Raw genomic sequence first — 27,129 nt, forward strand, 5'->3', positions numbered from 1 at the left:
CATATGTGCATCTCCCCGTGCCCCTTGGCAACAGGCAGAGGCAATGCTGGCTGTGGGCTTGGCCAGAAGGTGCTGGAGCACAGCCCTGGAGCAGGAGGAGCTCTGCCCTCAAGTCAGTGGGCACAGGATGTGTGTGGGGGCACAGTGGCAAGTTGCCCCCTCAGGGAGAGGAGCCAGAGCAGCACAGGGTGCCCTGGCTTGGCCAGCACACCTCAGCCTTGGTCTACAGAGACCCTGGCTGCAGGGGCTGGGCTCGTCACAAGGGTGGTGTGGGGGGAAGCATCTTCTAGGGCTCAGCAGGAACCTGCTATGGGAGCTGCCAGCTGGGCTGCTGCTACCCCAGTGACAATGAGCAAGTTGTTCTTTTGCTGTGGGTACCACAGTCACGCTTCCTGCAAGTGCTCTTCGGCTGAGAACAGAGGAGCCACCTTTGGACGCTATCTTCTGCCTGTCCCTTGCTTTGCTGACTGGACAAGTGAGCTGTGATTCCCCTGAGCAGATGTCCACCTTTGGCCGGGAGGGTTTTTGCCTTTTAAAAATCCATTGAGCAGAAATGAAAAAGCCAAACAGAGCCAAGAGAAGTGTGAGCAGAGGAGCAGGAGCATGCTGTGTCCATCTGCCTCGTGAAGGGGCTGGCTTTGCAGCAGCTCTCAAACACGTGCTCTGCCCCCTCTGAGAACTTTGGGTACGTGTGGTCTAGCGGGGACAGCTGGCACTTGGAGAGCGCTTGGAGCACTCGGAGGAGCACGATTCCCTTCTCTTGAAGCAGCATCCCTGGTCTCACTCCTCTGCTGGCTCACACTGTGCTTACACTGACAGCACAGCATGTGCCATTGCCAAAGGTGCTGAGAAACACGAGGGAGGGAAGCTGGGCTGGAGGCTGATGTGCAGCGTGCCTGTGGAAAAAGTGACAGCAGGAGAGGTAATGAGAAGCAGACAAGGAGCGCTGGAGGCTGCTCAGGAATCCTGCACGGTCCAGGGTTTCCTCTGGTATCCAAGAAAAATGCGTTATGCCTTGGCTGCCCTCTCTGTTACCCCGGGAAGGTGGAGCAGGCATGGACAGTCTGGGTACGTGGCTTCTGCAAATGCCATGTTGCTCTTGTCATGTGTGTGCATCTTGAGAGCCACAAGCTCTGAGTTTCTTGTTCAGATTTACTGGGAACCCAGGGGCTGCCTCTGGCCACTTGCAGATGTGCTCTGTGAATCTGGATGTGTCTCATGCCTCCTAGGCTGGTTTTTCAGGGGGGATGAATGCCCACTGTGTCCACTGGAAGCTGGTGGCTACAGCACCGAGGTTTGCAAGCTGCCCATCCCTGAGTTGGTGTCACCCAAGTTCTATTTAACCTGGGGTTTGGGGCTGAAGGCAGAGAGGCAGCTGTGGGTTTGTTCTCCTGATGCAGTGAAGGACACCATTGCATACAGTGTGGGGCACAGCAGGCCAGCTCCTCTAGAACTGATGGTTCTTGCTTTTGGCAGAATGGAGGCATCCTGCCTGGAGCTGGCCCTGGAAGGAGAGCGCTTGTGCAAGGCTGGGGACTTCAAGGCTGGGGCAGCCTTCTTTGAAGCAGCGGTGCAGGTGGGGACAGAGGACCTGAAGACTCTCAGTGCCATCTACAGCCAGCTGGGCAATGCCTATTTCTACCTAAAGGAGTACTCCAAAGCTCTGGAATACCATAAACACGACCTTACCCTGGCCAGGTAAGTGTGTCAGCAGCAATTCATCCTCGATTACATACTCATCTGTGGGGTCTGAGCCCAGCAGCCTGAGGGAATCTGCCCCAGAAATAAGCATCCAAAACTAGCTCTGAAGCATGGGGTGAATGTCCTTTGGAGAACTTGGGAGGCAACTGGAATGGGTCAGCCACCTTCAGAGCAGGGAGGTGGAGACAGGGATGTGGATGTAAGGATGTGGAGCAAGAGCCGGGCAATGTCCAGTTCTCCTATCCCCAGGTACTCATTGTAAGTACACCTGAAGTCATGAGAGCAGTTCACCTCAACCAGCAAAACTGGGAACAAGGATCTGTCTTCAAAATAGAGGGAGCCTGTATGAAGCACTCCAGCCAGGTGGATGTGCTGGGAGCTGCTGGATGTGGTGTACGTGCCATGCAGTGCTTGGGGCAGCTTCAATTCTGCTCCAACAGGTGGTGAATAAAAGGTTTTGAGCTCTGTAACACCTCATCCTTCCTCCCATCACCTTCCATGTAGAACCATTGGGGACCGCATTGGAGAAGCCAAAGCAAGTGGCAACCTTGGGAACACACTGAAAATACTTGGGCAGTTTGAGGAAGCTGTCGTTTGTTGCCAGAGACACTTGGACATTTCTCAGGAGCAGGGAGACAAGGTAATGTGTTCATGGCATCCAACAGGAAATATTCCCTAGCTCTAAAAATACCTGCCTGCGAGTCAGTAAATGTGATAAGGTGAAGGTGGGCTTTGGGAGGAGGTGGAGTGTAAAGCTCTTCCTTCTGGCTGCCAACACAGGTCTCATGCTGCTCACGGCAACAGCTGCCATGACAGTGAAGATGGGAAAGGAAAATGTGGCTTTGACCATCTCTGCCCAGCAATGGAAAAGTCCATATTGGGATGTGAAGTGTAATACCTTGCTGCTCCCTCTTCTTCCTCCCTTTAGGTAGGTGAAGCCAGAGCACTCTATAATATAGGAAATGTTTACCATGCAAAGGGAAAGCACTTATCTTGGAACATGGCCCAAGACCCAGGCTACCTGCCTCAAGAAGTCAAGGAGACTCTACAGAAAGCTTCAGAATATTATGAGTAAGTATTTAAGCTTGGCCAGCCCTCTCTCCTGAAGGGAACAAGGCTGTTGAGGCATCAGTGATTGCTGACATACACACAGGTACTCTGTGGTTCAGCTTCTCCTGCTCAGATCATAATCTGCAGCTGTGGTGCCCCTGTTCTGCTGACAGCTTTCGGATTCCCTGAGCTCTGATAACCACTGGGCTGATGAGAGCTGCAGGGGTGCAAGATGACAGCTTTTGCTGAGTCCTGTTGGAAGTATTTCTCATGGGGGGGATTTGTTTCCTGGGCCACTGAGGATGCGGGAGCTCTGGAAGATGTTTGCTGCAAAGAATGAATCTGTGGGCTCAGCACTGTTAAAAATCCGGCAGCTGAATGGGATTGTTTGTAGTGAATGAGGAAGATTCCCCTGAGATGCCAAGTTAAAATGGCAAATTCATCTCGAGAAAGGTGAGAGAGGATGCAGGCTTTTATAGAACTAGAGCTGAAATTCACCCTGGCATTGCTTTGCTAAAACCCACTGTAGTTTTTAAGTATGATCATGCAATTAAGTTCAGCAGTCTGCTCCCACTCCCAGCTGTTTGGAAGCTACACTATCGGCTCCTGTAGCCCCTGCTGCTCTCTGCTGGCCTTGATGAGAATGGATCCCTGGGCGTCTCCATCACTGGGACCACAAAAACCCAGGGAAAGAGGCTTTCGCTTGCAGTCCTGCTTGTCCTTGTCGTGGATCTGTAGTTTATCTTGCTTGTACCACCCTTCACTTTCCTAAACAGTCTAAGATCAGCCTGTCCCACGCAGGAAAGTTGTCAGCAGACTTCTGGGCAAATGTTTTTCTCCTCCTACTTCAGAGTTTTGCTTCAATAACGCTGGGGGTTTAGGAGCCTTTTTAGGTGGAGTGACAAGATCTCATATCTGAGGATGTGATAGTGCCTATATATAACTCGCCATCCTTTTTCCTGAGAATGGTGCATGTAGCACAGGCAGTGGGTAGATTTGTGCTGGCTGAGAGCTCTGTGTGTGCTGTATGTGTAAAGGGTGGAAAAAACAAGGTAAAAAAATTGCTGGGATGCTCCGTGAACAGAGCCCTGGCATGGGACTGGATCTTGCCTCTCTCCCCAGATTTGTCCATGTCCTGCTGTAGGTAATCTCCTTCCTCCTGTGTTCCTGGTTCTCCCCTGCACAGTGAGGTGGTTCTTTCTTAGTTAAGGTGGGATTCTGTCAGCCCGTGTGTGTGTGAGCACTTGTGAGTGCCTGGACACAGCCACAGATTGTGTGAGGTTGGGGGAACAGCAGGGACTTGCACCACTGGATCTACACAAGCTCCTGGAGCTGCAGCTGCTGTGGATCACCAGACCTTCACCTGCCAAGGGGTGGCTGTGCACAGGATGGGCAGCTGGGGAGGGGAAATGCCTTCTCCAGGGTTAGCTCTCCTTTATGGTGTGGGTTTCTCTGCTGTGTCTCCTGCAGAGATTTGCCTGTTCTCACCAGATGTTACTGCTCTGGTTTCTTTCAGGAGGAACCTGTCCCTGGTGAAGGAGCTGGGGGACAGAGCTGCCCAGGGCCGTGCTTATGGCAACCTTGGCAACACCCAGTACTTGCTTGGCAACTTCAGTGAAGCTATAGCCTTCCACAAGGAGGTAGGAGACTGCTGTGCCTTCTCCCTGGGTCCAGGGGCTGTGACTGGATGTAAGAGAGAGGCTTTTCTTCTCATCACAGCCCAGGAAGTTCTGTGTGTACCTCTGGGTCTGGCCCTGTTGCACTAACTCTCGTTGAGTAACACCTTAGGCCAGTCACCATTAGCACCTGATGAGCAGCTTGAGGGAAGGGTGCTGTTGGCTTGGAAACCAGAGGAGGTACCCAAGGGCAAGTTGCAGCTGGGCCTGGCAAAGCTTTTCTGCTCTTAATTTGTATCCTCCTAGATTTTAATAAATGCAAGCCATGAATTTAATTAAGCTGCTGGAAGAGCAATTGATCAGGAATAAATGATGCTTGTAGAACATAACTCTGTAAAGCTTTGCAGAAGGGGGAGCTGACACAGTCCTTGCCCCAATTCAAATGCAGTTCAGCTCCTATTTCAGTTTCCTTGCAGTGGAGGGTGCTCAGCAACTTGGAATGTCAGCCCTGTCACAGCTCTTGTGATTCTTAAATGCTGGAGACAGCAGCCAGCAGCCCTGTGGCAGAAGGGGCCTGGAGAAGGGCAGGAAAACTCTAGTTTGGGACCTGCTTGTTAGTCTGATCAACCACATCCCTTCACAGCTTGACCTACAGCTCTCTGCTCTGTTTATTCACCCGTTGAAGTATGTGTGTGGCACATTTTGCATTTTAGCTAGAGAGATGTGTACGGGCCAGGCTGGAGTAGGACTTAGAGGAGGATGTGATATTGCTACTGCTTTTCAAAAGGCCCTTTCTGATGCTGGATTGCACAAGAGGAAGCCTTCCTGCTGCATCCAGCCCCAGCAGCGTGTGCACCGCTACCTTGGTGGGTGGGAGCCTTGCAAGCCACGATTAATCTCCCAGCAATGTTGCTGTGTAACAGAAACCTGGTAGTGTCCAGCCTGTCCTCAGCAACCTGTGTCTGCTGCAGCGCCTCGCTATTGCCAAGGAGTTTGGGGACAAGGCAGCCGAGCGGAGAGCGTACAGCAACCTGGGCAACGCACACATCTTCCTTGGGAGGTTCGACATCTCTGCCGAGTACTACAAGTAAGCGACGGGCTGAGGCAGGCTCGGGGCACACGTCCCCTGGAAATCTTGACCTGTTGCAGTGAATTCACAGGCTCGGGGGGATGTGACAAGGGACCTGGAGGCCAATGGCATATGTGTGCTTAGCAGTGATGAGTAATGCAGCCTCTTGATACCAGTGTGTGACAGGCACCTCAATGCAGTACAGGCACCTCAATGCAGTACATGCTAAAGTGGTGACTTTCCTGTCACGTTGCAAAGGTGCCCTTCAGTAACCAGGTCTCTTCATCCCCACTTGTTCCATGTAGGAAAACACTCCAGCTCTCCAGACAACTCAAAGACCAAGCAGTAGAAGCCCAGGCATGCTACAGTCTTGGAAACACATACACACTGCTTCAAGACTATGAAAGAGCCATCGAGTACCATCTAAAACACCTGGTGATAGCGCAGGAACTGGGAGACAGGTAAAGAACTACCCCAGGGGATGGTGCCTCTGCCCTGGTGGGTTCAGAGCACTGACCATTCCCTGTCCATGGCACTGTTCTGCTGCTGGGGTTAAACAGCAGTGATGTGTACTCTTGAAAGTCGTTAGAAATCTCTCAGAACCCAGGCCTCAGTCCCATCATCTGTGGAAAAGTACCATGATTGACACCTCTGTCATTCCAACCTGGAGATTGTGCCCTGAGCGCTTTGTCTGTGTGGGCTGAGTGAGGTTTCTAGTAAGAGGTAGCTGAAGAAAATGCATTGTATTTGGTGCTTTGTCACGTGGCTACTGCTGCTTTATCCCAAAAGGGCCCTAGAAGCTTCTTCAAGCACACAAGAATGTATGTTTCTCAGGAACTGCCTGCTTGGGGCACATATACCTGTCACTTCCTCCTCCTCCTCCGGGGTGAGGCTGGAAACTTCCATGTAGAAACGAATGATGTTACATAGAGCCAGTGGAGATGATATATTTTGCTTCTTGACTTCACAGAATCCCATGACCTTAAAGCTCATCCAGTTCCAACCCCTGCCTGGGCAGGGATACCTTCCACTAGAGCAGGGTGCTCCAAGCCCTCATCCCTTCTTCTGGCCTCATTCCTTCTTCTTTAGGAGGTTTGGCCTTTTTTAACTCTTTCCTTTTTAAAGTACATATTTTTGAGAGGTTGATTCCTTCCTCCTCGATGTTCTCTGTAACCCTGGAGCCTTCTTGCAGCTGAAGTGACTTGGCAGCCCCGTGTTCAGTATTCCTGCTGATGGCCCTCAGGAAGCCCTGGATGTCCTCCACTAGATGGAGCAGAGACATTACAATGGGAGATGAGTGGCACTACCCAGGATCTCTATCTGAGGCAGAATCTGCTCGGAGAAGGTCTAATCCCACCCTAGGGTGAATCATGCTGTGGGGGTGCAGGCCTGTGGGCTCCTGCATTCCTGGGAACACACCCTGTGAGCAGAAGGTATTGAACGGGCTGACAAGAGGAACGTTTAAATGCTGATGAACCCGCCCAAAGCCCTGCCAAGGGAGCTGCAGAGCTGCAGTCATGCTGAGCCGCCCCCCGCGCCCCCAGTGCTTTTTTTATCCCTTGCCCCCCACATCTGCTCCCCTGCAGGGCTCAGCACGCTCCCAGCAGCAAACAGATGCTGAAAGCTGCTCCAGAGAGAGCCGGAGCCTGGCTGGGGCTGGGGGCTGCAGGGTCCACATTCACCTGCTTTCCCTGCAGGCAGGCAGCAGCCCTGGGGCCGGTGTAAATAGGTCGATATTTGGTGCTCTTGCAGGCACTTTGTTTGTGCATGCATCTTGGGTGATGCGGTGCTGGTGCTCAGCAGGAGCGTTGCATGCTGCAGTGTTCTCTCCTTGCCTTGTTCTTGCTAGCTTAGCTCTGGGCTGCTGTTGAACAAAAGGGCTGGAGGAGGCTCAGGAGAGACATTATTACAGCCTTCCAATACCTAAAGGAGCTACAAGAAACCTGGAGAGAGGGGCTTTGGACAAGGGCCTGTAGGGACAGGCCAAGGGGAATGGCTTTAACCTGCCTGAGGGGAGACTGAGATGAGCTCTGAGGCAGAAGCTCTTCCCTGTGAGGGTGCTGAGGCGCTGGCACAGGGTGCCCAGAGAAGCTGTGGCTGCCCCATCCCTGGCAGTGCTCAAGGCCAGGTTGGACACAGGGACTTGGAGCAAGCTGCTCTAGTGGAAGGGGTCCCTGCCCATGGCAGGGGTTGGAGCTGGATGAGCTTTAAGTTCTCTTCCAACCCAGTCCAGGCTGGGATTTGATGTTGCACATCCCCTTGATGCATTGTGCATCTCTGGAGGGGAATCTGCACTGTGAGCTGGAAGCTGGACAGGAGCTGTGGCTTCTGCTTTCAGGGTGGTGCTCACAAATGAAGCCAAACGTCCTGGGCTCTTCCTCCCCTGCTTAGATTTTGCTACTGTGGATGCAAGCCTGCTTCTGAGGCTACTGCTCATCCCCTGCTCTTACTGACCTCAGCATAAGAGGAGTTGAAGGTGTACAGTGCGTTTCATGTTCCTTGGTAGAACCTTTCCATGGGTGAAAGCATAGCTCGGAGCTGGCCTGGCTGTCAGTGCTCTCGGAGGAGGCCCCGAAAGGGCTGCTGGGTTCTGCCTAGCATTTCTGTGGTTGACAGTTTCCTGTTTTGCAGGGTGGGAGAAGGAAGAGCCTGCTGGAGTCTCGGAAATGCCTATGTCTCCCTGGGGAGCCATGAACAGGCTTTGCACTTTGCAAGGAAACATCTTGAAATCTCCCAAGAGGTAAGAGAAGCTGGTTCAGATCAGAGGGAATTGGTCCCCCCTGTTGAGAGGAAGACTTTATTTTGTGCCAATAAGTTCTATTACTCTAGTTTTTTTCTTGCTGTAACTGCTCTGGAAAGCCCTTGTCTATGTGCTGTGTCAGTGGAGTCTTTAGGAACTGCAGAACTTGGCTGGGAAATATTCTCTTAATGGGATGCTCCCAGCCTTCTCCTTAATTACAGCTGATCCATTGCTGTACATTGCTGTCCAGCTGATGGTGAGAAGGGACCAAGGGGCTAGTTCTCCAGTCTGCTGGCCAAGGTGTTGTGAGCCCAGCTGGTGTGAAGGAGCTCAGGTACCTCTTGGGACCCAGTCTGTCAGTAAGACCCACCTTTCCTGAGCACAAGGCTGTGAGATTCCGACTGAGATGGACCTTGTGATCCCAGCTGTGGTATGGCTGGATTTGCTGGCAAATACCTGGGCAGGGTACTTGCCTTCACCCAGTGCCTGGGTGCTCTGAATCTGCAGTGGTTTGCACTGCAATTGAACAAGTTGTTTCCTCAATGTGGAGCTGGTGGGATCCCAGCGTTGTCCTGGTGCAGTTGGTTGCTGATGCTGGATGAGCACAGCTCACCCTGTACCACACTGCCCTGCCATGTGGGGCCTCATGCATGCAGCTCCTCTGGCTCTCACACATGTGCTTGCAGCTTTCCTGGCACAAGAACATAGGGCAGTTTTAGGTGGCCCGGAAGTACAGAAAGCCAGAATTCCATTGTTTGCTCTTTCTAGTGAGGAAATGGGCCATGGCCTCTTTAGTCTTCCCAGATGAAGAAATTGCCCTGCTGAAGCGCTAACTGAAATCACCATATGTAGGCCTTTGTGTGTTCTTTTCTTGTGTTTAGGCTTTAGGTTGGCTAAATCTCAGGGTAGGTTCTGCCAGTGTGCTCCTCTGATGCTGGCAGGGCTCTGAAGGCGATCTGGAATGCGTGGAAGTCAGGGAAGCATCAAGGACTGTGGGACCGAACCAGGACACAGTAACTTCTCTGGAGATGATGTCAACAGCAAATCTCTTGTAATTGGTGGGGGATTTGTGCCTGATAAGCTGTTTGATCTGCCTCCCTTTGGTGCTGGGGCTTTGTCATAATGTGGGGATTTATGACTTTGTCCTAGGCTGGCTCACACTGCAGCCTATCTCACAGGACCACAAAAGAGCTATTGCAAGGCATTTAATGAGGAGTCTGGCCTCTCCAAGGGAACAGCCAAGGTTTTCCTCTGTAACAAGCTGCTGCTCCTCTGAAGCTTCAAGGCTGTTTGAGTGACCTCTGTGTTCACTGGCAATGTGCAGTACAGTAACTTTGTGCTTTGGTTAAACTTTGAGGAGGCTGCAGCAGCATGTCCTGTGACTTCCCATTGAAGTAGCAGGAGCCATTGGACAGATCTCTTCCTGAAGATGTAAATGGGCTTCCTTGGATGGGAATGAGTTAAAATTTGGACTCTAATGGATTCTGGACCTTAGGTGGGCAGCTCACTAGGAACAACTCAAAACTGTGTGGATCAGAGTGAGGAGAGAAGGGCTCTCAGAGCATCCAACCCCTGAGTGTGGCACTGCCCACATGGCTGGTAGTAGCGTGGCTGTCTGCTGCTCAGTAACTATGGAAATATTGGAGGAAGGGGGCTGAGAGTTTCAGGGCTCTTTGCCAAGCCATATGTGGCTACAGAATGGACCAGACATGCAGGTTTAGCTCTGCCCCAGTTCTGTAGCAGTGGGTGAGCTCTGCCCCTTTGGCTCACTGTATTGATCTCCAGAGAATCACGTTTTGTGGTGCAGCCAGTACATAGCGCAGCACACATGGGCCCTCTCCTGAAGTACCCCTGAGGAATAGGTTTAGAGAGTTCTTTGGTGTGAAAGCTGGGCTGTATAATCTCTTTGTGTCTCCAAGCTCTTTTGGCTGGCTCTGTCTTTGCTCTGATATGGGCCTGGCAAATCCCTTTGTTAGTGGCTCTTGGAGCACATGTCCTTCAACCAGCTGCCCTGTTGGTTTCCCCCTGCAGATCGGGGACCGGAGTGGTGAGCTGACAGCGCAGGGGAACATGGCCCAGCTCAGGACAGCCCTTGGCTTGGGTCCTGGTGAGGAAGACACGGGGACAGCTCATCACTATTCTGGCTATGAAGCACAAGGTGAGTTTTGGGGCTTTTGATGGCATTGAAAGGTTTCCTGAGAGATGTGGTGAGGTGCATGGGGAGGGAATGTGAATTCCAGAGCAAGATGAGGCTACCAAGTGCCTTTAGTAGAAAGGAGACTGCAGTATGTTTGCTCTGAGCTTTCCAAGAGCTGCAAGGGCAGGGAAGGATCTGCCCCCAGAAGGGCACAGAATGAGTTAATGGAATTAATCTGCATAAGGAATGAAATTCCACGATACCAAGCAGCAAATCAGCTTTTGTCTCTTTTAAAGCTCTTCAGGGCCATGCTAGCTGATCTGATGGATAAAGCAAGCTTCCACAAGGTGACTGGCAGGGATTTTTGGTTGCTCTCTTCTGATTAGCATCCAAGGAGCAAGTGTCCAGCATGGGGTGAAGACAAGTTGTGAGCATCAGCATGCTGGGTGCTGTCTCACACCTGGAACACCCTCAGAGATGCCCATCTTGGACATAAAGACGTGGCAAGGCTCAGTCAGAGCAGACAAAATGGTTTCACTGACTGCCCTGAGTGATTCTGCCTCCAGTCCTGGGAAGCAGGAGAGCAGAGCCATGTCCTCAGCACAGCACGTGGCCAGCCCTGGTGCCTGTCTGCAGTTCGGGGACCCTCTGCCTACCCTGAGCCTGCCCATTGCAGGCTTCTGGCATAGGGCACTTCCAGCTGGTTGCTGTGTTGCTGTGGACAGCCTCACTAATTCACACAGATGAAACTGCACCCCAGGAGGTGCCCACTGATTAAATATGACCTTGTTTGTGCAGCCACGTTTTCCCAGGCCGTGTGCTCCCTTTCCTGTTGATAGAACTGACGTAGAGAAGATGATGCTTCCTGGTAGGACTGACGTAGGGAAGATGATGCTGGGGTTGAGGCAGGGTGTTCTGGGAGGGAGAGGGCCGGCTCTGTGTGTTTGCTCTCCATGTTGATCTTGAAGGTGTTGCCTGCTATGTCAGTGCTAGAGCTTTTCCTGCGGAGTCGAGCTGTGGGTGAGGAGCCAGCATGTTCTGCTGTGCCCCAACAGGAGCTGCAGTGGAGCTGAGCTCCTTCCTCAAAGGCTGTGTGAGGCACAGCAGCTGCCCCAGCTCCTGTTTTACATCAGCTGCATCCTTACAGCTGCTGGGAAACTTATTGGCTGGAGCCTTCTGTTCGCTCCTGGCATCTTGCAGGGGCTTCCTTCTGGTGAATTCTTTTGCTCTGAAAGGGGAACAGGAAATTAACCTTGGTGCTGCTGCTGCCCCTGGGACAGAGCAAAGTGTGGAGGAAACGAGCTGGTGGGGTGCCAGGTCCCTTAGGCTGGTGAATGGAGGAGGCAAGGACAATGCCGAGGACTGTATGGGCATGAGAGCACTGCATGAGGCACGTTGGACTGGGAGGGTGAGCGCATTGTGTGGAAGGGTTTGGGCCAGTTTTACCTGGGAGAGGAGCTCTGCAGCTCTGACCACACTGCACAGTTGGGAGTGCATGGCCCATGGGCTGCTCACTGCCCTCCAGGGATCCAGATGTGGGAACATCTGGAGCCAGCAGTGATTTTTCTCCCATCTGACAGCCAGAGCCATGCCTGTCTCTGTGTGATTGCTGGAGGGTGGGAAGAGGGGCTGAGCAGCTGTGGCACTGACCTCCTTCATCTGTGATGCTATTGCTCACATTCTCAAGGCCGGGGCTTTGTTGACAGAAGGACAAAGTGTTCTCTGGAGGAAAACGAGGGAATGACAGGGGTTTGTGGTGTGATAAAGGGGGGACCACAGGGACTGGGACAGGTTCCCTGCAGAGGAGGGCTTCCTTGCTGTAGGAGGTGGGGGACGCTGTCCCTTGCTGTGTCCTGGGAACCTGCTGAGGAGGTAGAAGTCAGCTTCTCCTGTGTTTCATGTGCTGGAGCTGGGCAGCAGCATCTTGCCAAAGGAAAGGAGTGTGAGTGTTGCGGTGCTGAGCCACGTGCATGCTTTCATACATGCATCTCGGGTGCTGTCCCTGTTGCGTAGAGACTTGGAGAGAGGATGGATCTGCAAGGCAGGCGGTGCCTCCCTTGGTTTCTCCTTAGCTTTTAGTCTGGCTTCAGCTCTCTTATTCTGAACTTGAGGAGGAAAAGAGGCCACCAATGTGCCTCCGAGCCCTTGAGAAGGGAGATGTATTTAACGTCTGTGAGGAGCTTTGGTACCCTCCTGTGCACCTATTACATTATTAGAAGAGCATAATTATTTATGTTATTAATAGCAGCAATTTAGAGCAGGAGGAACATCTGTTTCTGTAATGGGTAGCAGGTGAGAGAGTTGAGGCTCAAGCTGACTTCGGACCCAGCCTGCCTTTTGCTGGCACCAAGTCTTGTGCTGGGGAGAATTTCCAGGGCTTTTCCCTTCAGACTCTCTTCCCTGCTGAAGGTTATAAAATGGCTGCATGCTCATCAGGATGCTAAAATCACCTAGTAAGGCAGGCAAGTGATAAACCACACTGACCTCATCGGGCAGGTACCATAAACCTTCACAAGAAACTTGCTTCTGGGAAAACCTGTCTCCTTCACAGGTTTCTTTTGCTTCCAAGTCTCGGGCATTGCCCTCCACCAGGAATCTGAGGGTGGAAGGAGGGTCTGCTGCTCTCCTCCGCTGCTCCAGCTCCTCTTGCTCAGCTCTTTGTGGCCCTTAGGAATATTCTGAGAGCAATTGGAGGTCAGAAGCTTGAGCTGGGGGCCAGGGGAGCGCTGGGAAAGTCTTGTGAGAGCAAGGACCTTGCAAAAGAAGCACAAACACAGGGAGCATAAAGCAACAAACTGAGAGAGGCTGCAGAGTAGCTGAAACACAAAGCAAACGGGGGTTGAGTCCAGTTCTCCAAACAATGACGATGTGCCCCTGGAGAATGGTCTTGCTGTTTCAGACACACAGGACTCGGCTCTGCCTGGTGCTCTGCAGGTAGCAGTGAACCAGGAGCACCCCGGGCAGCCTCTGTGCCACTCCAAAGTGAAAACTGACTCTGGGCTGCCTTTCTTTTGCTCCCAGTAGCACATCGGCCTCAGCCATCTCCTCTGATGGCAGCAGTAGTGTTAGGAGACACCGAGCCTCCGTGCTGGGTACTGCTCATCCTCATGTGGGAGGCAGTCATGCTTCAGGTGGTATTCTCAGGTGGTGAAGTGGGCAGCCGAGCCTGGGTAGGTATGAAATCCCACTCCTTCCCAGCTGTGATCAGCTCTGCGTGGCTTTGAACACGGGTCTTTGCATCCTCAATGCAGTTTTGAGTTTGCCTTCTTCACAGGAATCTTTGAACCCTTGGATCAATTAGACAGGGATAGAAGAAATCTGCTTTTATGTTTCCCAGCCTGTTTGTTTTTGTTTGTTTGCTTGCTTTAAATATCTTTGAAGTCGCTAAGAAGTGTTTAGTGCTGCTGAAATACGCTCGATTGACCAGCCCTGTACTGATGCAGAGCAGGGAGGCAGCAGTGCCAGCCTGTGCCTCAGGCTGGGATGAAGCCCAGGGACAGGGATGTTCCCTCTCCATGGATTGCTCAACCCTCCTGTGAAGGACTGTGCTGGGTGACAGGAGAGACGTGGCTCCCTGAGAGCAGCAGTGTGCAGAGGGACAGCCCTGCACACACTGAGCTGTGAGTGCAGGGGCCAGGCAGCGTTTGCCTTCTGCTCAGCAGGTGATCGCAGGAGTCCCATCACTAATGGCTTCAGCATGGAGCCTGCCCTGTTCTTGCCAGGCAGACTGAGCACTGCAGTTGGAATTGCTCAGTATTCAGTATCCTCAACTATATTCCCAAGAGCTGCAGCTCAGCCTTTATCATTCTAAAAATGAAAGCCTGAGGCTGTGCTGGTTAGTTGTACCTGCTTATGCAGGGTTCTAATGGATGAGGTTGCTGATTGAGGCAGGAGCAGCTTTTGGCCGAGTGGAAGGCAGAACACAAGTGGTCTGGTTGCTTTATTGTGCTCTAACAGATGCTCAGTGGAGCCTCAGCCTCCAAGCTCGGAGGAGTGTTGGCACAAATGTTCCCAGAAAGGCACCTGCAGGAAGGTGTCAGAAAGACCTGAGTCTGCGGTGGTCCTTGCTGTGATGCTAAAGGGATCAGAGCGGGAATGCCAGGTGTGCTGCTTGCATGGGGGGCTGCTTGGGTGAGGATTTAGGACTTCTAAAGGATGCCTCCTCATAATCTTTATATTGATTGTTTCCTAAATGTGAGCAAGCTCTGCTGTTAGAGCTGTTGAATCAGCAGCACTCATGGGGGGGATGAACCTCTGAGTCATTTGGATTTAAACTGAGTAATTGAGCCTTCGGTTCAGACTGCCCCAATATTGGCTTTAGGAGGCTTTAGAATCTTCTCAAAGCATCAAGAAGTATTTCAGGTTCTTCTCACACCATGGTCTGCACCTGAGCCCCCTTCCCTTCATCCACAGCTGAAGCACAGCAAGGCTTCTCAGCTCACAGCAGAGGAAACCCTCCAGGACTGGGGGAGAAGATCTTGTGCTAACGGAACTCAGGTTCTCATTTTATCTTGATGCCAGGGGAGGGTGAGGAAGAAGCCAGCTCTTGAAGCCTGTGGTGGAGAAGGTACAACGTGGCTTTTGGCAAAGCCATCCATTGGATCAAGAGATCTCTTGTTGTGGGGAGAGCTGACTTTCCAGAAATTGCCAGGTCCTTACACAAACTCCTGCTCTGAGCTGGGAAGCCTGAAGTTCCCTTTGGCTGCTGCTGCAGGCTCCTGCAGCCATCCCAGCTCTGCTGTGTGCTGTCTGGCTCCTGAATGCACTTTCCACAGGCAGTTTCCTTTGGTAGCCAAAATAAGAAATGCCTATGGTTACGGTGATTTTCTGTCTCAGTGTACTGTATTACTATTAGGAACAAAATGCCTCTGCTTACTGTATTCCCCTGCAGCACAGAGCAAGAAAGGGACCAAGAAGAAGAAAGTTCTTTCTTACCCAGCTAGAATCCTTATTCTCAAAGGTTTTTGTATGGATGCCCATAGTCTGCTTTGGCACTTCTCTGAGCAAGGCAAGGCCAGACCCTCAGCATGAGCCACCTTTATCTCCTGCCTGACCTCAGGAGCCATGCCCCTTCCCTTGGCAGCAGGACTGGCCCCTGCCTGGCAGGAGCAAGCACTCAGACAACGGACCATTGCTTAGCAAAGAAAGAGACCTGGCAGCTTGTGGAGACAGAGCTCATGAATCCAAAGTCCAGTGTGGCCAGTGTGTTCCAGGAGCTGGAAAGTGCCTGGCTGCTGCAAGTGGTGACTGACTGATGACAGCATCCAGAAGGAGGGATTGAGTACATTGTCCCTCCGCTTAGAGGGCTCTACTCAGTGTTTGATCGCTGCAGAGCTCTTGTGTTGCTCTTTCTCTGCCCTCCCTGACTCAGCCTGTAGGACACAGCTGTGTAGTTGGGCTTGGCTGCCTGCTGGAGATGTTGCCTAATTACTGTGTGTCACTTTCTAGCTTAAACTCAGTTTCTTTCTGATCTCTGCTTGTTCAACACAAGCTGGTAATGGAGGATGGGTGGTCATGAGACTGCTCTATACTGGCAGAGAAAACCCTGCTCTCAGATGCAAGCCAGGTGTCCCTGCCAAGCCTTTCACACTGCTCTTGCATTAGCCCTGAGGCCATGTGCCTCCTCCCAGCCTGCTCCACCCCATTCATCTATCTCCCACAAAAGCCTCCTGTCCCCACAACTGTTAATCCATGAAGCAGACAGTTGCCTGGGGGAGGTTATGGTTATAAGAAGCCACCTCTAATATGGCTTTAAGCTTCCAACCAGCTCCAAGGCTTGTATTTGACTATCTGTTAGGTGTTGCATAATTGGGTGCTCTGCATTGTCTAGATCCTGCAAATACGCACCAAAATGCTTCATTCTTTGACCTGAATTGCCAGTACTTTATTTGCAATTAAGTCTTATTCTAGCCTTGCTCAGTCAGAGAAAACCTGATGCCTGTTGCACATGTGGGGGGAAACTGAAATCAAAGAGGTGCCCAACATCATGACCATTCCTAATAGCTGTAAGGCTACAAGATGCAAGATCACCTTGTCCTCAAAGACTGCAGCTTTCCTGAGCTATGTTGGGTTTGCTCCCAATGGGGGAAAGTAGCTCCCTGGTGCCATCTCTGTCTCCAAGGAGGACTTTGCTCCAAGTCCTACCTCATCCGTGTGAAGGCTCCTCTGGTATGTGGTCCAGGGTGTCTCCTCATTGCCTCTCCCCGTCTGAGGAGCCTCTGTGCTGGCTGCTAACCCTGACTGCAGCCAGCCAGATGTGAAGGTGCTCCTGGGTGCTGTGTGGATGTACAGCATTGCTGCTGTTTGCAGTTGCTCAGCTGTCAGACTGGATTCTGGAGGATGTGAAATGGGTGACACGTGCACAAAGCATCTTCTGCCAAGTCAGGCAGATGAGCATCTCTATTCAGAACTTCTCTTTATTACCACGTATTGGATATACTTTTTTTTTCTTTAAAGGAACAGTTTTGCCACAGAGGAAAAATCCCTCAGAATTGTTATCCTGGAGGTTTTTGTAGTGCTTGGATCTGTGTGGAAGGTTGGTATTTGCTCAGCTGTGTGCCAATGAATACGGCACAGCACACACACTGGAGCCCCATCTCCCCAGCAGAAGGGGTTTCATTCCTGTCACTTTGGCTCTGACAATGAAGAGCTGAGGCTTGGAAGGGCCTCGCATGGGACCAAAGCATTCCTGGGGAAATCTGATGTGACAGCACACTGAAAACAACCCCCCTGCAGCTTTCCCTGGCCCTTGGCTATGGGTTGACATCGTTATTTTCATGTATACTATCCCTTCTGTTGCAGTCCATACCTGCTTCTGCCTTTTGCAATAACTGGGCAGCCAGAAAAGTCTAATAACTGAGAGGGAGAATACTGTTGTCTTGCCCGTCTAGTCCTATCCTCAGACACAGAAGGGGCCAGAGCTGTTAGGATTCCCCTGGTCCTGGAAGCAGAGGGTCCTCCCCATGGATCAGCACACAATAGCTTGATGCTAGTGTTTTATGGTGCAGTCGTCATAAATAACTGGTATTATTTGCTTTCTCTGGTTAAAGAAAAGTATTGTTGTACCCCAGTAACAACGGGGAAAACAAATGCCAGCATTTATCATGCAAGTGCTGGCAATAATAGAGGTCAAGTGGATTTATAGTGCCAGAATCCATTATGTCTTTGAAGACTAATTAAAACATTAAATGAGATGCTTGTCCTACCGGAGGCTGCTTTTTTTCGCCCTCCTCCTTTCTTTTCTTGCTGCTGTGCTCGCTTCCCCCACTTCCTTGCTGTAATAATGGAGCATGAGCTTGGCAGAGCTTTCCTTGATTATATGTCAGTAGCATATGATTTGAGGTGGTCTGTGAGCATTTGGAGTGCTGGAGCGTATCTCCCCTGTCACCCCTGAGCCTGGGAGGGCTTACAAATGTCATGGTTTAAAAACCAGGCTGAAACCAGGATACCAGACTAGTCTTCTGCCCCAGATCAAGGTTCTGAACTGCTGGGCTCTGTACCAAGGAGAGAGGCAGTTGTCTGGGCTGGAAGAACTAACCCAAAAACCAAGTTGGTATCTCTCAGTTAATACAGGTACAGAGAGAATTGACCTTTTCCTGTAAGTCTTGGCTGTCTAACCTTTCCCCACCGGTTGTCTTTGGAGTCCACTGTCAGGTTTAATTCTGCTTCCTCCTGTACAGCCACCCCAGAGGGATACAGCGTGTTCCCAGCCTGCAAATAGAACTGTCGCTTGATCTGCACTTGGGGGGGGGGGATTCGCTTTGTCTCAAGCAGGGATGGAGTAGGCAGCTCTCCAAGCTGCTGGAGATGGGGGAGAGCCTCGGAGTTATCAAAGCGCATGTCAGCTTGATGAGAGCTCCTGGCAGGGCTCCCTGAGTCGCTGCTACACGTTCTCTGCTCGATCTTGTCAACTGCAATCTCGGGAGCACTGCTTAGATATGGAGACTGTCCACAGAGAACAAAGCTGCTCACACTGTCTACCCAGCTTTGCTCTACTGCAAATGTACAGGGCGTGATCCCATCATTATCCTCTGATAAAACACTTCCCTGTCTTTTCTGTGGCTACATCACGCTTTGTAGCAAGGTACTGTTAACTTCTGTTATGTGAGTGTTTCTCCTGTAATTGCACTTTGAAAACCAAAGACTTCCCTTGGTTTTCAAGGTTTCTCTTTCCTCCAGAGACCATACTGATCCTGGCAGTATGGAGCTGGGGACACATCCCAAGGGAACAGGAGAAGAATGGGGGGAAGATGCTGTGCTTGCTGTGTGTGCCATGTCTGAAGGGGGCCTATAGGGATGCTGGGGAGGGACTCTTCATTAGGGACTGTAGTGATAGGACAAGGGGTAACGGGTTAAAACTGAAACAGGGAAAGTTTAGATTGGATCTAAGGAGGAAATTATTTCCTGTTAGGGTGGTGAGGCACTGGAATGGGTTGCCCAGGGAGGTTGTGAATGCTCCATCTCTGGCTGTGTTCAAGACCAGATTGGACAAGGCCTTGGGTGCCATGGTTTAATGTGAGGTGTCCCTGCCCATGGCAGGGGGGTTGGAACTGGATGATCTTAAGGTCCTTTCCAACCCTAACTATTCTATGATTCCATGAAGGACCTGGCGCAGCTCTGCTTAAAATGAGCTTAAAAAGCCCAAGGAAGGTACAGAGCATGCACTGCCAAACATCTGGACATGAAAAGAGGCGTTAAATAACGGTCCCTGCATCCATGTCATCACAGGTAGCACAAGGATGTGCAGAGGGGCCATCCCTATCTCTGTGACAAAGTGGATGGGTCTAGATGGGTGTCTGACATGGATATGTTGGGTTAGTGTCCCAAAGACAGAATAGGGAATGTGTGAGGTGGAGAAAGCAGGGGTGTCTCACCTGCAGGCAGGCCAGCACATACATCACCCGTAGCTCTGTAGCAGTGCGCTTCCCCCTCCCTGGAGTCCACTGCTCCCTTTCAGGGAGGGAGGTGACTGCTTCATCCAGTTTTAAATCACAAGAATGTGAGAACCGTTAGAGGCACCTCAGCACCAACAGTAGAAATACCTCCCCCCCGGATCATGGGGGTGTTGAGCTTGGGGGGGGGAGATTGTTGAAAAAAACGATTTAAAAGAACAACACCCGAGGAGCTGCAGGAAAACAAGGCATGAATGCAGCCAGTCAGGAGCGTTGCTCAGCTGATGTTCACAAGAAGGTTTCAACTCGCCCTATTAGAGACCTCAGTAAACCTTAAAGACAGAGAGAGCATTTAGAAATGCCCCTGAGGTTTTCCGTTGCTCTGCAGCGAGCTTGGTAAACATGCCAATAAATACTGGAAAGGGAGGAAAAAACCTTGCAGAGGAACAGACCCGGGTTTTCAGCTGCTCAATCTGTTGCATCCACGGCTGCTGCTCTTGATCTGCACTGGGGCGAAAGGGGCAGAGTTGAATTTTTGCTGAGGATTGGGCAGTGCTGCAGGTATCTCTGGGAAAAAGAACTCGGAGGAGGCTGGAAGTTCTGTCCGGAGCCCTCTGAGGGAATGTCCTGGTCAGAGACAGAAAGTTAATGGAATTCCTTCTGTCGTGGGGTGCTTGTGAGTATGGAAATCCCTCTGCTCTCGGAAGATGAGTGCGTGGAGGCTACCGAGCCCGTCTGCGTGGAGTAAAGGGGAGAAGCTCCAGGCATCCAGTAGGAACTGCTGCCTGGGGGGATCTGGGTTACCATAGCCCTGACTGATGGTACCCTCTTAATCCTTCTAGCTGCTTGTTTGAATGGTGCTGCATGCTCCACCAGCGGGATGGCAGAGCCGGGGGCTCTGTGGGGCCAGCGCTCAGCCCCAGTGCCGCTTGTGTCGTCTTTGGGAAGAAAATAGCTGAGTTGATGGTTCTATGGTTTCATGAGTTGGGTGGCTCTGAAGTTGGGTTTGAAACTCCTGCCTTCTTCCCCTCTCAGCGTAACTGAACGTGGAATCCACACGGTAACAGAGGAGCACCAGCACCAAAACAAGCGAAGACAAATTGTTCTGTGTGCCCTAATTGCCGGGGCAGTCTCAGCTGACTGCGTTATTAAATTAGCAGAGGGGAAGGCAGGTTTTCTCAGATCAGAGATTAATGCTTTCTGGCCAGCAGTTTAATGCTATTGCAAACGCAGAGAAGCACCTGAGGATGGAGGTGTGTAATTAAGGACCTTTAGCCCGGTGGCAATGATGGGTGTTTATCTCATCAGACACGTTTGGCTCCTTTCTTGCTTTCCTGGAAGTGGCTGTTAAAAGCTGCTGTGACGCACGCTCACTTCCAGGTGCTGGTTTCACCTCTTGGGCATTGCTTTGAAACCCAAGTGTAGCAGCTGATGGAGTGCTTGTAGGCGGCTTTTATTCCTGACCCACCTCACTGCTCCACACAGAAGACTCTAGGTTATCCTGTGGGAAGCCAAGAGCAGCTATAGCCATGTCCAGAATGTGCTGATGCCCACAGGGAGTGCAGGGGAGTGATGGAAGCTGGGTGTAGGGCTTGTGTCTCCCACTAAGCTGGCCTCTGTTTAAGAGCTCTGGGTCCTCTCAGCTGAAAACACGCATCACTGATGCCTCGGGGGAGTGTAATCTTGAGTGGCATTTAGGGCATGGAAGGGGAGTCCTGTCCAGAGTGAAGCAGTGTCTCTGGCAGGGCGGTGGGTTGTGTCTGGCCACTGAGAGGGGTGCAGCTCTCCCCATTTTATGGTGGGAGGGGGATTGGGCTTGATCGTCTCAGCTGTCTTCATGGCTGAGTGCACATCCAGGCTGTGGTGATGGATGTGTTCAGCTACCAAATAACCCAGACCTTTCATTGGTGTCTAACAGCATGAGCCCTGCCCAACCTGTTCCAAGGAGATTCTTAAGATAGGTTCATAAACATAAGATACCTTATACAAGATCTTAGTGAAAATAAGACTGAAATAAGAATGGTGAAGAGTTCTGTGTGCTTTGTGGAGGGCAGCAAAGTCCTTTCTTCCTGCCTGCTCCAAAGGGATGCAGCCCCATGTCTGAACCCTCGCCAATGTCAGCAGCAATTGCTGACCTTCCAGAATGAGATCCTGTTGTTACTGAACTGCTGCCAAGTGAGCAACTGGCTTTGCCTTGTGGAAAGGGGGAGAGTTTGGAAGAAATGATGGCTGCTTGTCGTTGGGTTTTCCTTGCTCTCTGTGTATTCACATCCATGCCTGTTCTGGGCCTGATGTCAGTCCCTTCTGAACCCAAAGCCTGGTAATTGTTTTGCTGATCTGAGTCTTTATGGCTGCAAAAATAAATCACTTTAGGGGAGTGAGGGGCAATGAAATGAACTTTAGGTCATTTATAGCTAAGATGTGATATATGTGCATGGACTTTAGTGAAGTCCCAGCTGATCTGAGCTTGTCTCGTGCCTCATGAAGCTGAGCGAAGTTGAACTTTCTGAATCAGCGGTGTCTGCTACCTGGTGGCTTTTCCACCTAATCCCCATGTTCTGTGTACAGGCTTGACTTGGTTTCTGAACGCTGTGCTTTCCCTCTCATCAAGTTTGTCCAGCGAGCACTCGGTGGCACCACGGTGAGAACAGGGTCTCTGGGTGCTGCTGTAGTGTAAGCAGTGGTGCTGCCAGGTGGTGCTGGGAACGGGGGAATCTTTAGGTTTGGTGAGTTTGCTGTTGCAGGAACCACACAAAGCTCCGTGGTTTCCGTTCTCAGGGTGATGGGTTTCAATTCGCATGCATTCATTCACCCTCCCCCAGGGCTTCCCCTGAAGCTTGGAAGTTCTCATGGGACCTTGAGGGGACAGGTTTGGTTGCTGCCTCTGGGCATCGTGTGGTGCTCAGCTAAAGGGAACCTTCCAGGAAGATCAGGGAAGGAGGGGCAAAGTGGTAAGGACATGGTAAAGACATCCTAGGAGCATTTTGTAACCCTGGCCGTTAGTGAGCAAGGCAGCAGCAGCTGGAAGCAGGTTGGAGGGGGACAGGGATGTAAAGGAGAGCTTAGCAAGCAGGGGTCCGAACTGAGTGGTGTTTCACCCACTCTGTTATTGCTGGAATGAAATCTCAAACAGCTATCATGAATGCTGCCAAATTTGGATTTCTCTGTCAGGTTCAGGGCAAGGTTTTGCTTCTCTTAAGGCTGAACCTATGATAGAAAATATTTGCCCCTTCACTTCCTTTTCTAGCCCTTGTGACTGTAGAGAAAAGCTCAAAGCTGCATCCCAGATACACTCTTTAAGTTAGAAACATGAAGCAACAAATGCACCGAAGTATTAAACTATGGCTTTGTTCTCATTCTGCCATGCCAGTCTCATGACTTTTGTGGTTTAGAGTGGGGTTTGTAACTCCTGAATTCCAGAGGCCTCCCTGGAGATGAGGGTTGCAGTGTGACCCCCGTACTGGTCTGATAGCACAAGCTTCCCACCGCCCTCACTGCTGCTGACTGTGCTGTGATAGACCCAAAGCAGTAGAGAAGCCCCCCACATGTGAGCCTCAAGGAGGGCACAGCTGCAGCATCCCATCCCTTTGCCTTTGTAGTTAACAGGAGCAGAGCATTCTGCGTTGGATTTTGTCTGTGTGACATTAGTGCTGCCAGTGCGTGACACCCTCCTGATGCGAGAGTGCATTGTTTTGCAGGAGCCAGGCCAAAGAGACTCCAAAGGAACAGCATGGACAGCTTAGACCTCCTGAAGTTCCCTTCTGAAAAGGTAAGCAAAGATGTCTGGCCTCAAAGATGAAGTATCAGTAGGAATCTGTAATGGCTTGTTGACTGGCTTCATTTGCAGGGAAGTATGCAATTAGCAGATATCATTGGAGTCAATGGGATTAACCAAAGAGAGTTTCTAGAGAGCTTGGAGGAGAGGAACAGCTGGTCTGACTGAAAAGGCACTTAACTGAGAGCTGAAAAAGCCACTTCTGTGCTTTTTTGCAAACCCAGCCCTTCATTGAGAGGATAATTGTTAGCATTTTAGCCCCTTTAGTGGCTGGTGGCAAATCTCAGTGCCTTATTACCCCAGCAGAGAGCTGCACTGGGAGCAGACGGGGAAGGAGAGGGCAGGAGCTGGTGTGTTGCAGGAGGCAGAGGGGTTTGCTCCAAGGGGCTCTAAGGATTCCCCCTGCTCCGGTTCAGTGCTGGCAATGTCAGACCCACCAGCTCAGCGTTTCCTCAGTGTCCCCAAGGCAAAGGCTGTTTCCACAGTGGATGCTTTGAGCCTTTCCACCCCCCGGGATTGATTGAACTTCTCAGGAAATCCTGCACAGATCACTGCGTGTGCCCATTGCCATGGGGCTTGCTCATGCTCTTTCCCAGAGAAGGTGGCCAGGCAGGCAGCCGTGCTCTGCCTTTCGGGAATGGCTTTGGCACAAACCGTGTTCCTTCATGCAGTGCTTTCCGGGCACAGCTCTCCCCAGTGTCCAGGGAGAGGTTCCCTCTTACAGGAGTGTTGCAGAGAGAAAAACATGCCCAAGTTGCAGGAAGGTGCAGTCAATGGGAAACAGCCTCAAGCCTGCAAACCCGTTTGAGCGCCTAAACCTCCCAGTAAGCACTGGGAGGGCCAGACAAAAGCTCCTCCCTGAATTAACTCTTTTTGGGAGCTAAATGCCAAACATATTTATACATTTTTGCTAATTCTCCCAACTGCCTGTTGGCCATTTTGGCTCTGACCTGCTTTAATCCATTGACTCCAGCTCCAGGGTGCTGATAGTGGCAGGGACAGTGATACCCGGTGCCAGAGAGACATTTGACTATGTATCCTCATCGCAGCAGCACGGCCCCAGGACTGGCAGGGAGAGTTTTGCTGATGTGTGATTTGCTGTCAATGCTGTTGCTTTCCTACTCTTTGCTGTAAAAGCTGAAGCTCGTTCAGTAGTTCAGGCAGGGTTATGGGATTTCAGGGGTTTCACAGGGAGGATGGAGCAAACGGGGCTGGGTACTCTGGAGTCAGACATGAGTAGTCCTCTTCCCCCTGCAGTGGTCCTGTGGGGTGCGTGCAGGTTCACCTCTCCTTGCGAAAGTGCTTTGGATGCAGTTCCACTCCCTCTGTCCCACTGCAGCTCCCAGGAAGGGTGATTACAGTCATGGGAGAGGGCTGTTGGCTTCAAGCTTGCAATGGTGAGGAATCAGCGGATTGAACTGCGATCAATCCAGCACCCTCATTATCGCCTTACCCTTTGCCCACTGTCTGTGCCAGAGACAGTCTTTGAAGTCCTCAGGGAATCCCATAATCACTCAGGCCAGGAATCCTTGCCCAATGCCCCCGCACAGAGCAGTGTCTGGGCAATGTATCTCCAGAAGCACCCACGTCTGTTCTGAGTGTCACATCAGACAGCAGGACCGCTGCTTCCCTGATCATTCTTCTGCAACCTGTGCCTTATTCCTTGTTTTGAGCTTCTCTGGTTTTAGCTCACAGCCGTTGGTTCTTGTTTATTCCTCTCTCTACAAGCCTAAAAATCTCTTCATCACATGCTGGCTTTTACCCTGAAGGTTCTGCTTGCTGTAATTGAGTCATCTATTCTTTTTGTCAAGAACTAAGTGGTCTGAGGCTCTAAGGCAGTAAGGGCTTTGTAAGGCAGTTTCTTTCCAGTTCTGAAATCCACTTCTGTAGTTGCTTTTCAAAATGCTGATGCCAGCCTGGCTGCAGTTGGTCCCATCAATAGCATTCAGGGGAATTAATCTCTCCTTACTCCTTCTTGGTATTCCTGTTTGTATTGCAAGGAATGGAAAAGCCATTTTGGCTACATCATCTGAGTGTGCTGGTGATGTGCTGTGACTTCAGATCCTGTTCAGTATTGTTGGCTCTTTGGTCTGTGTGCCCTTAAATCCCAACTCCATGGGCCCTTGGGTCATCTCCTGGGCTGCTTTCTCCTGTCTGTAGTTGCTGCAGTGAGGACACCCTGGGGCATCCCCTCAGTGCTTTATGTATGATAACGGGGTGGTTTGCAGCCTGGAAGCACTAAAGCCCAGAGCATCAAGCAGGTTTAGGCACTCAGTTCCCACCAGTTAAAGTGGCTCGTGCCTTTAGTAAGTGTGGTTGGAGCTAAATGCTGAATACTCCTGGTGCTTCTGTAGCAGGGCCTCATCTGCCTGACAGCAGTAATGAGGCCGTTATGATAATACAGGCAGGGCCATTAAACTTGAGTCTTTTGACAGAGAAGGGATAGAGTTGTGCATGCCTTATGGGAAGGGGGTGAGAATGGGAGAGCCAGGCATGGGGCAGGGCCTCGAAAAGGGGCTGCAGTGAGAAGGGACAAAGGCTTCAGGAAACATGCAGCCTCTGCCATCTCACTTTCCTCATGCCTTACACAGGGGTGATCATCCTGTGTTTCATGTCCATGGGAGCACTGAGCACAGGCATTTCCGGGAGCAAAGGAGGACAGCAGTGAGAGAACAGGGGATGGCTTGTAACTGTCTGCTGCAGTTAGTCATGTTAGCCTGCAGCCCCCACGTGCTTCTGGTAGCATGAGAAAGAGCAGAATGGGACTCCAACCATTCATGTTAATCTGCCTTTTAGGAAGCTGTTGGGTAAAGGCCTTACTTGCTGAAAACAGTGGGAGATGCTGAGGCAGACAATGCTCCGTCTGTGCCGGGAGCCACCTCCTAGAGGTGGGAAATGCTGGGGAGCATCCAGGAAAGCTGTGTTCCCTGCGGCATGGTTGGGTTATCCATGGCTTGGTGTAGGCTGCTGCATGGCTGGGCACTGGGAAGGACTGAAGGTGCAGCAAGTGGAGGGACTTGTGCCAAGGGCTTGGTATCCTGGGCAAGATGAGCTTGCCACTGCTTGGAAGAGGTTTTTGCGTGTGGTTGCCAGAAATCACTAGCAGCAGTGACTGCTTCTGGACCTTTCATCCATCATTCCCCATGCCCATAAATAAACCATATGATTCTGCCTGTATACCTGGGGTTTTAAGAGGATGCTACTTCTCCCTGACTTCTCCTTGTGGAGAAGGTGACTGCTGTGTGCTGCTTGGGTGATGCTTCCTCTCCCCTCACTAAAACCATGTGCTGTAGGGATAGACAAAATATCCTCACTCAACCCAGCTCATGAGGAGTGGCAGCTCGCACCACCCGAACTCCGCATTAACTCCTTGCTTCTGTCTCCTGTTCTGTGGATACTTGCCAACAGATCTCCACAGAAACCAGAGCCAGGCAATTTGTGCAATGACTGTTTCTTGCTTTCCCAAGGACCAGAATGGGGACAGCCATCATGTGGGAGACCTGAAGATCTCAGGGAAAGAGTTCTCGTCGTTGCCTGCGAGGTCAAAGAAATACCGGGAGCACCACTCCAGCTCGGAGAGGAAGCCCCAGGGGCCAAGTACATCACCACTGCATGCCAGCGAAGTCCGAGTCCAGGTCTCTCAGTCGGTAGGAAGATGTTGCTTTTCCTTTAGTACTGATCTGGGAGTTTGTTACAGTGTGTTGGTTCTTAGCCTCATTTCTAATCTGCTCTGGGGGTAGTGCTGTGGCTGGAAAACAGAGCCTGCATCTAGCTCTGCTGGTGACTGTTGGGCAACTATGGACAAATTCTGCTTTTTTGAGCCTCCATCATGAGCTAGTTTATGAGAGCTTGATATTTAATGGTGGTATTTGTAACCTCCTGAGGGACGGGAGTCTAGACCCGAGTTTTCCTGAGTATGGGGCTCTCAGGATGTGATGACTCCAATTCCAAAAACACACAGCAATTGGGATCCCTTGCTTTGTGGAGCCTGACTTGAGCAGCCCTCTGGGGGCTATGAGGGGCGGGCTTGTTGCTTTCAAGACACAAAACCCTTTCCAGTTTTTTTGACGAACAACCAAAAATGCTGCTTGCCATTGCCAAATCTGGGACCTTAGGACCTGTTCTCTCTCATGTCCTGATCGCATTGATG

The 27,129-nt window shown here is 51.3% G+C and overlaps 1 protein-coding gene across 2 annotated transcripts in view; it reads left to right on the top strand.

Moving 5' to 3' along the window:
* Positions 1-27,129, top strand: part of GPSM1 (G protein signaling modulator 1) — a 68,381-nt gene that overhangs the window by 19,929 nt on the left and 21,323 nt on the right. For both annotated transcript variants that reach the window (XM_057409107.1, XM_057409108.1), the window contains 10 exons: positions 1,477-1,698; positions 2,206-2,341; positions 2,630-2,772; positions 4,268-4,391; positions 5,339-5,454; positions 5,742-5,897; positions 8,068-8,176; positions 10,208-10,334; positions 22,903-22,973; positions 26,447-26,626. In XM_057409107.1, the coding sequence (XP_057265090.1) occupies positions 1,477-1,698; positions 2,206-2,341; positions 2,630-2,772; positions 4,268-4,391; positions 5,339-5,454; positions 5,742-5,897; positions 8,068-8,176; positions 10,208-10,334; positions 22,903-22,973; positions 26,447-26,626 (1,384 nt within the window). The remainder of the gene's footprint in view (positions 1-1,476; positions 1,699-2,205; positions 2,342-2,629; positions 2,773-4,267; positions 4,392-5,338; positions 5,455-5,741; positions 5,898-8,067; positions 8,177-10,207; positions 10,335-22,902; positions 22,974-26,446; positions 26,627-27,129) is intronic.

This window comes from Pezoporus wallicus, unplaced genomic scaffold (assembly GCF_028554395.1).
Source record: "Pezoporus wallicus isolate ANWC-B61680 ecotype Strahan unplaced genomic scaffold, APGP_CSIRO_Pwel_v1 contig_8341, whole genome shotgun sequence".
Classification (NCBI taxonomy): Eukaryota; Metazoa; Chordata; class Aves; order Psittaciformes; family Psittacidae; genus Pezoporus; species Pezoporus wallicus.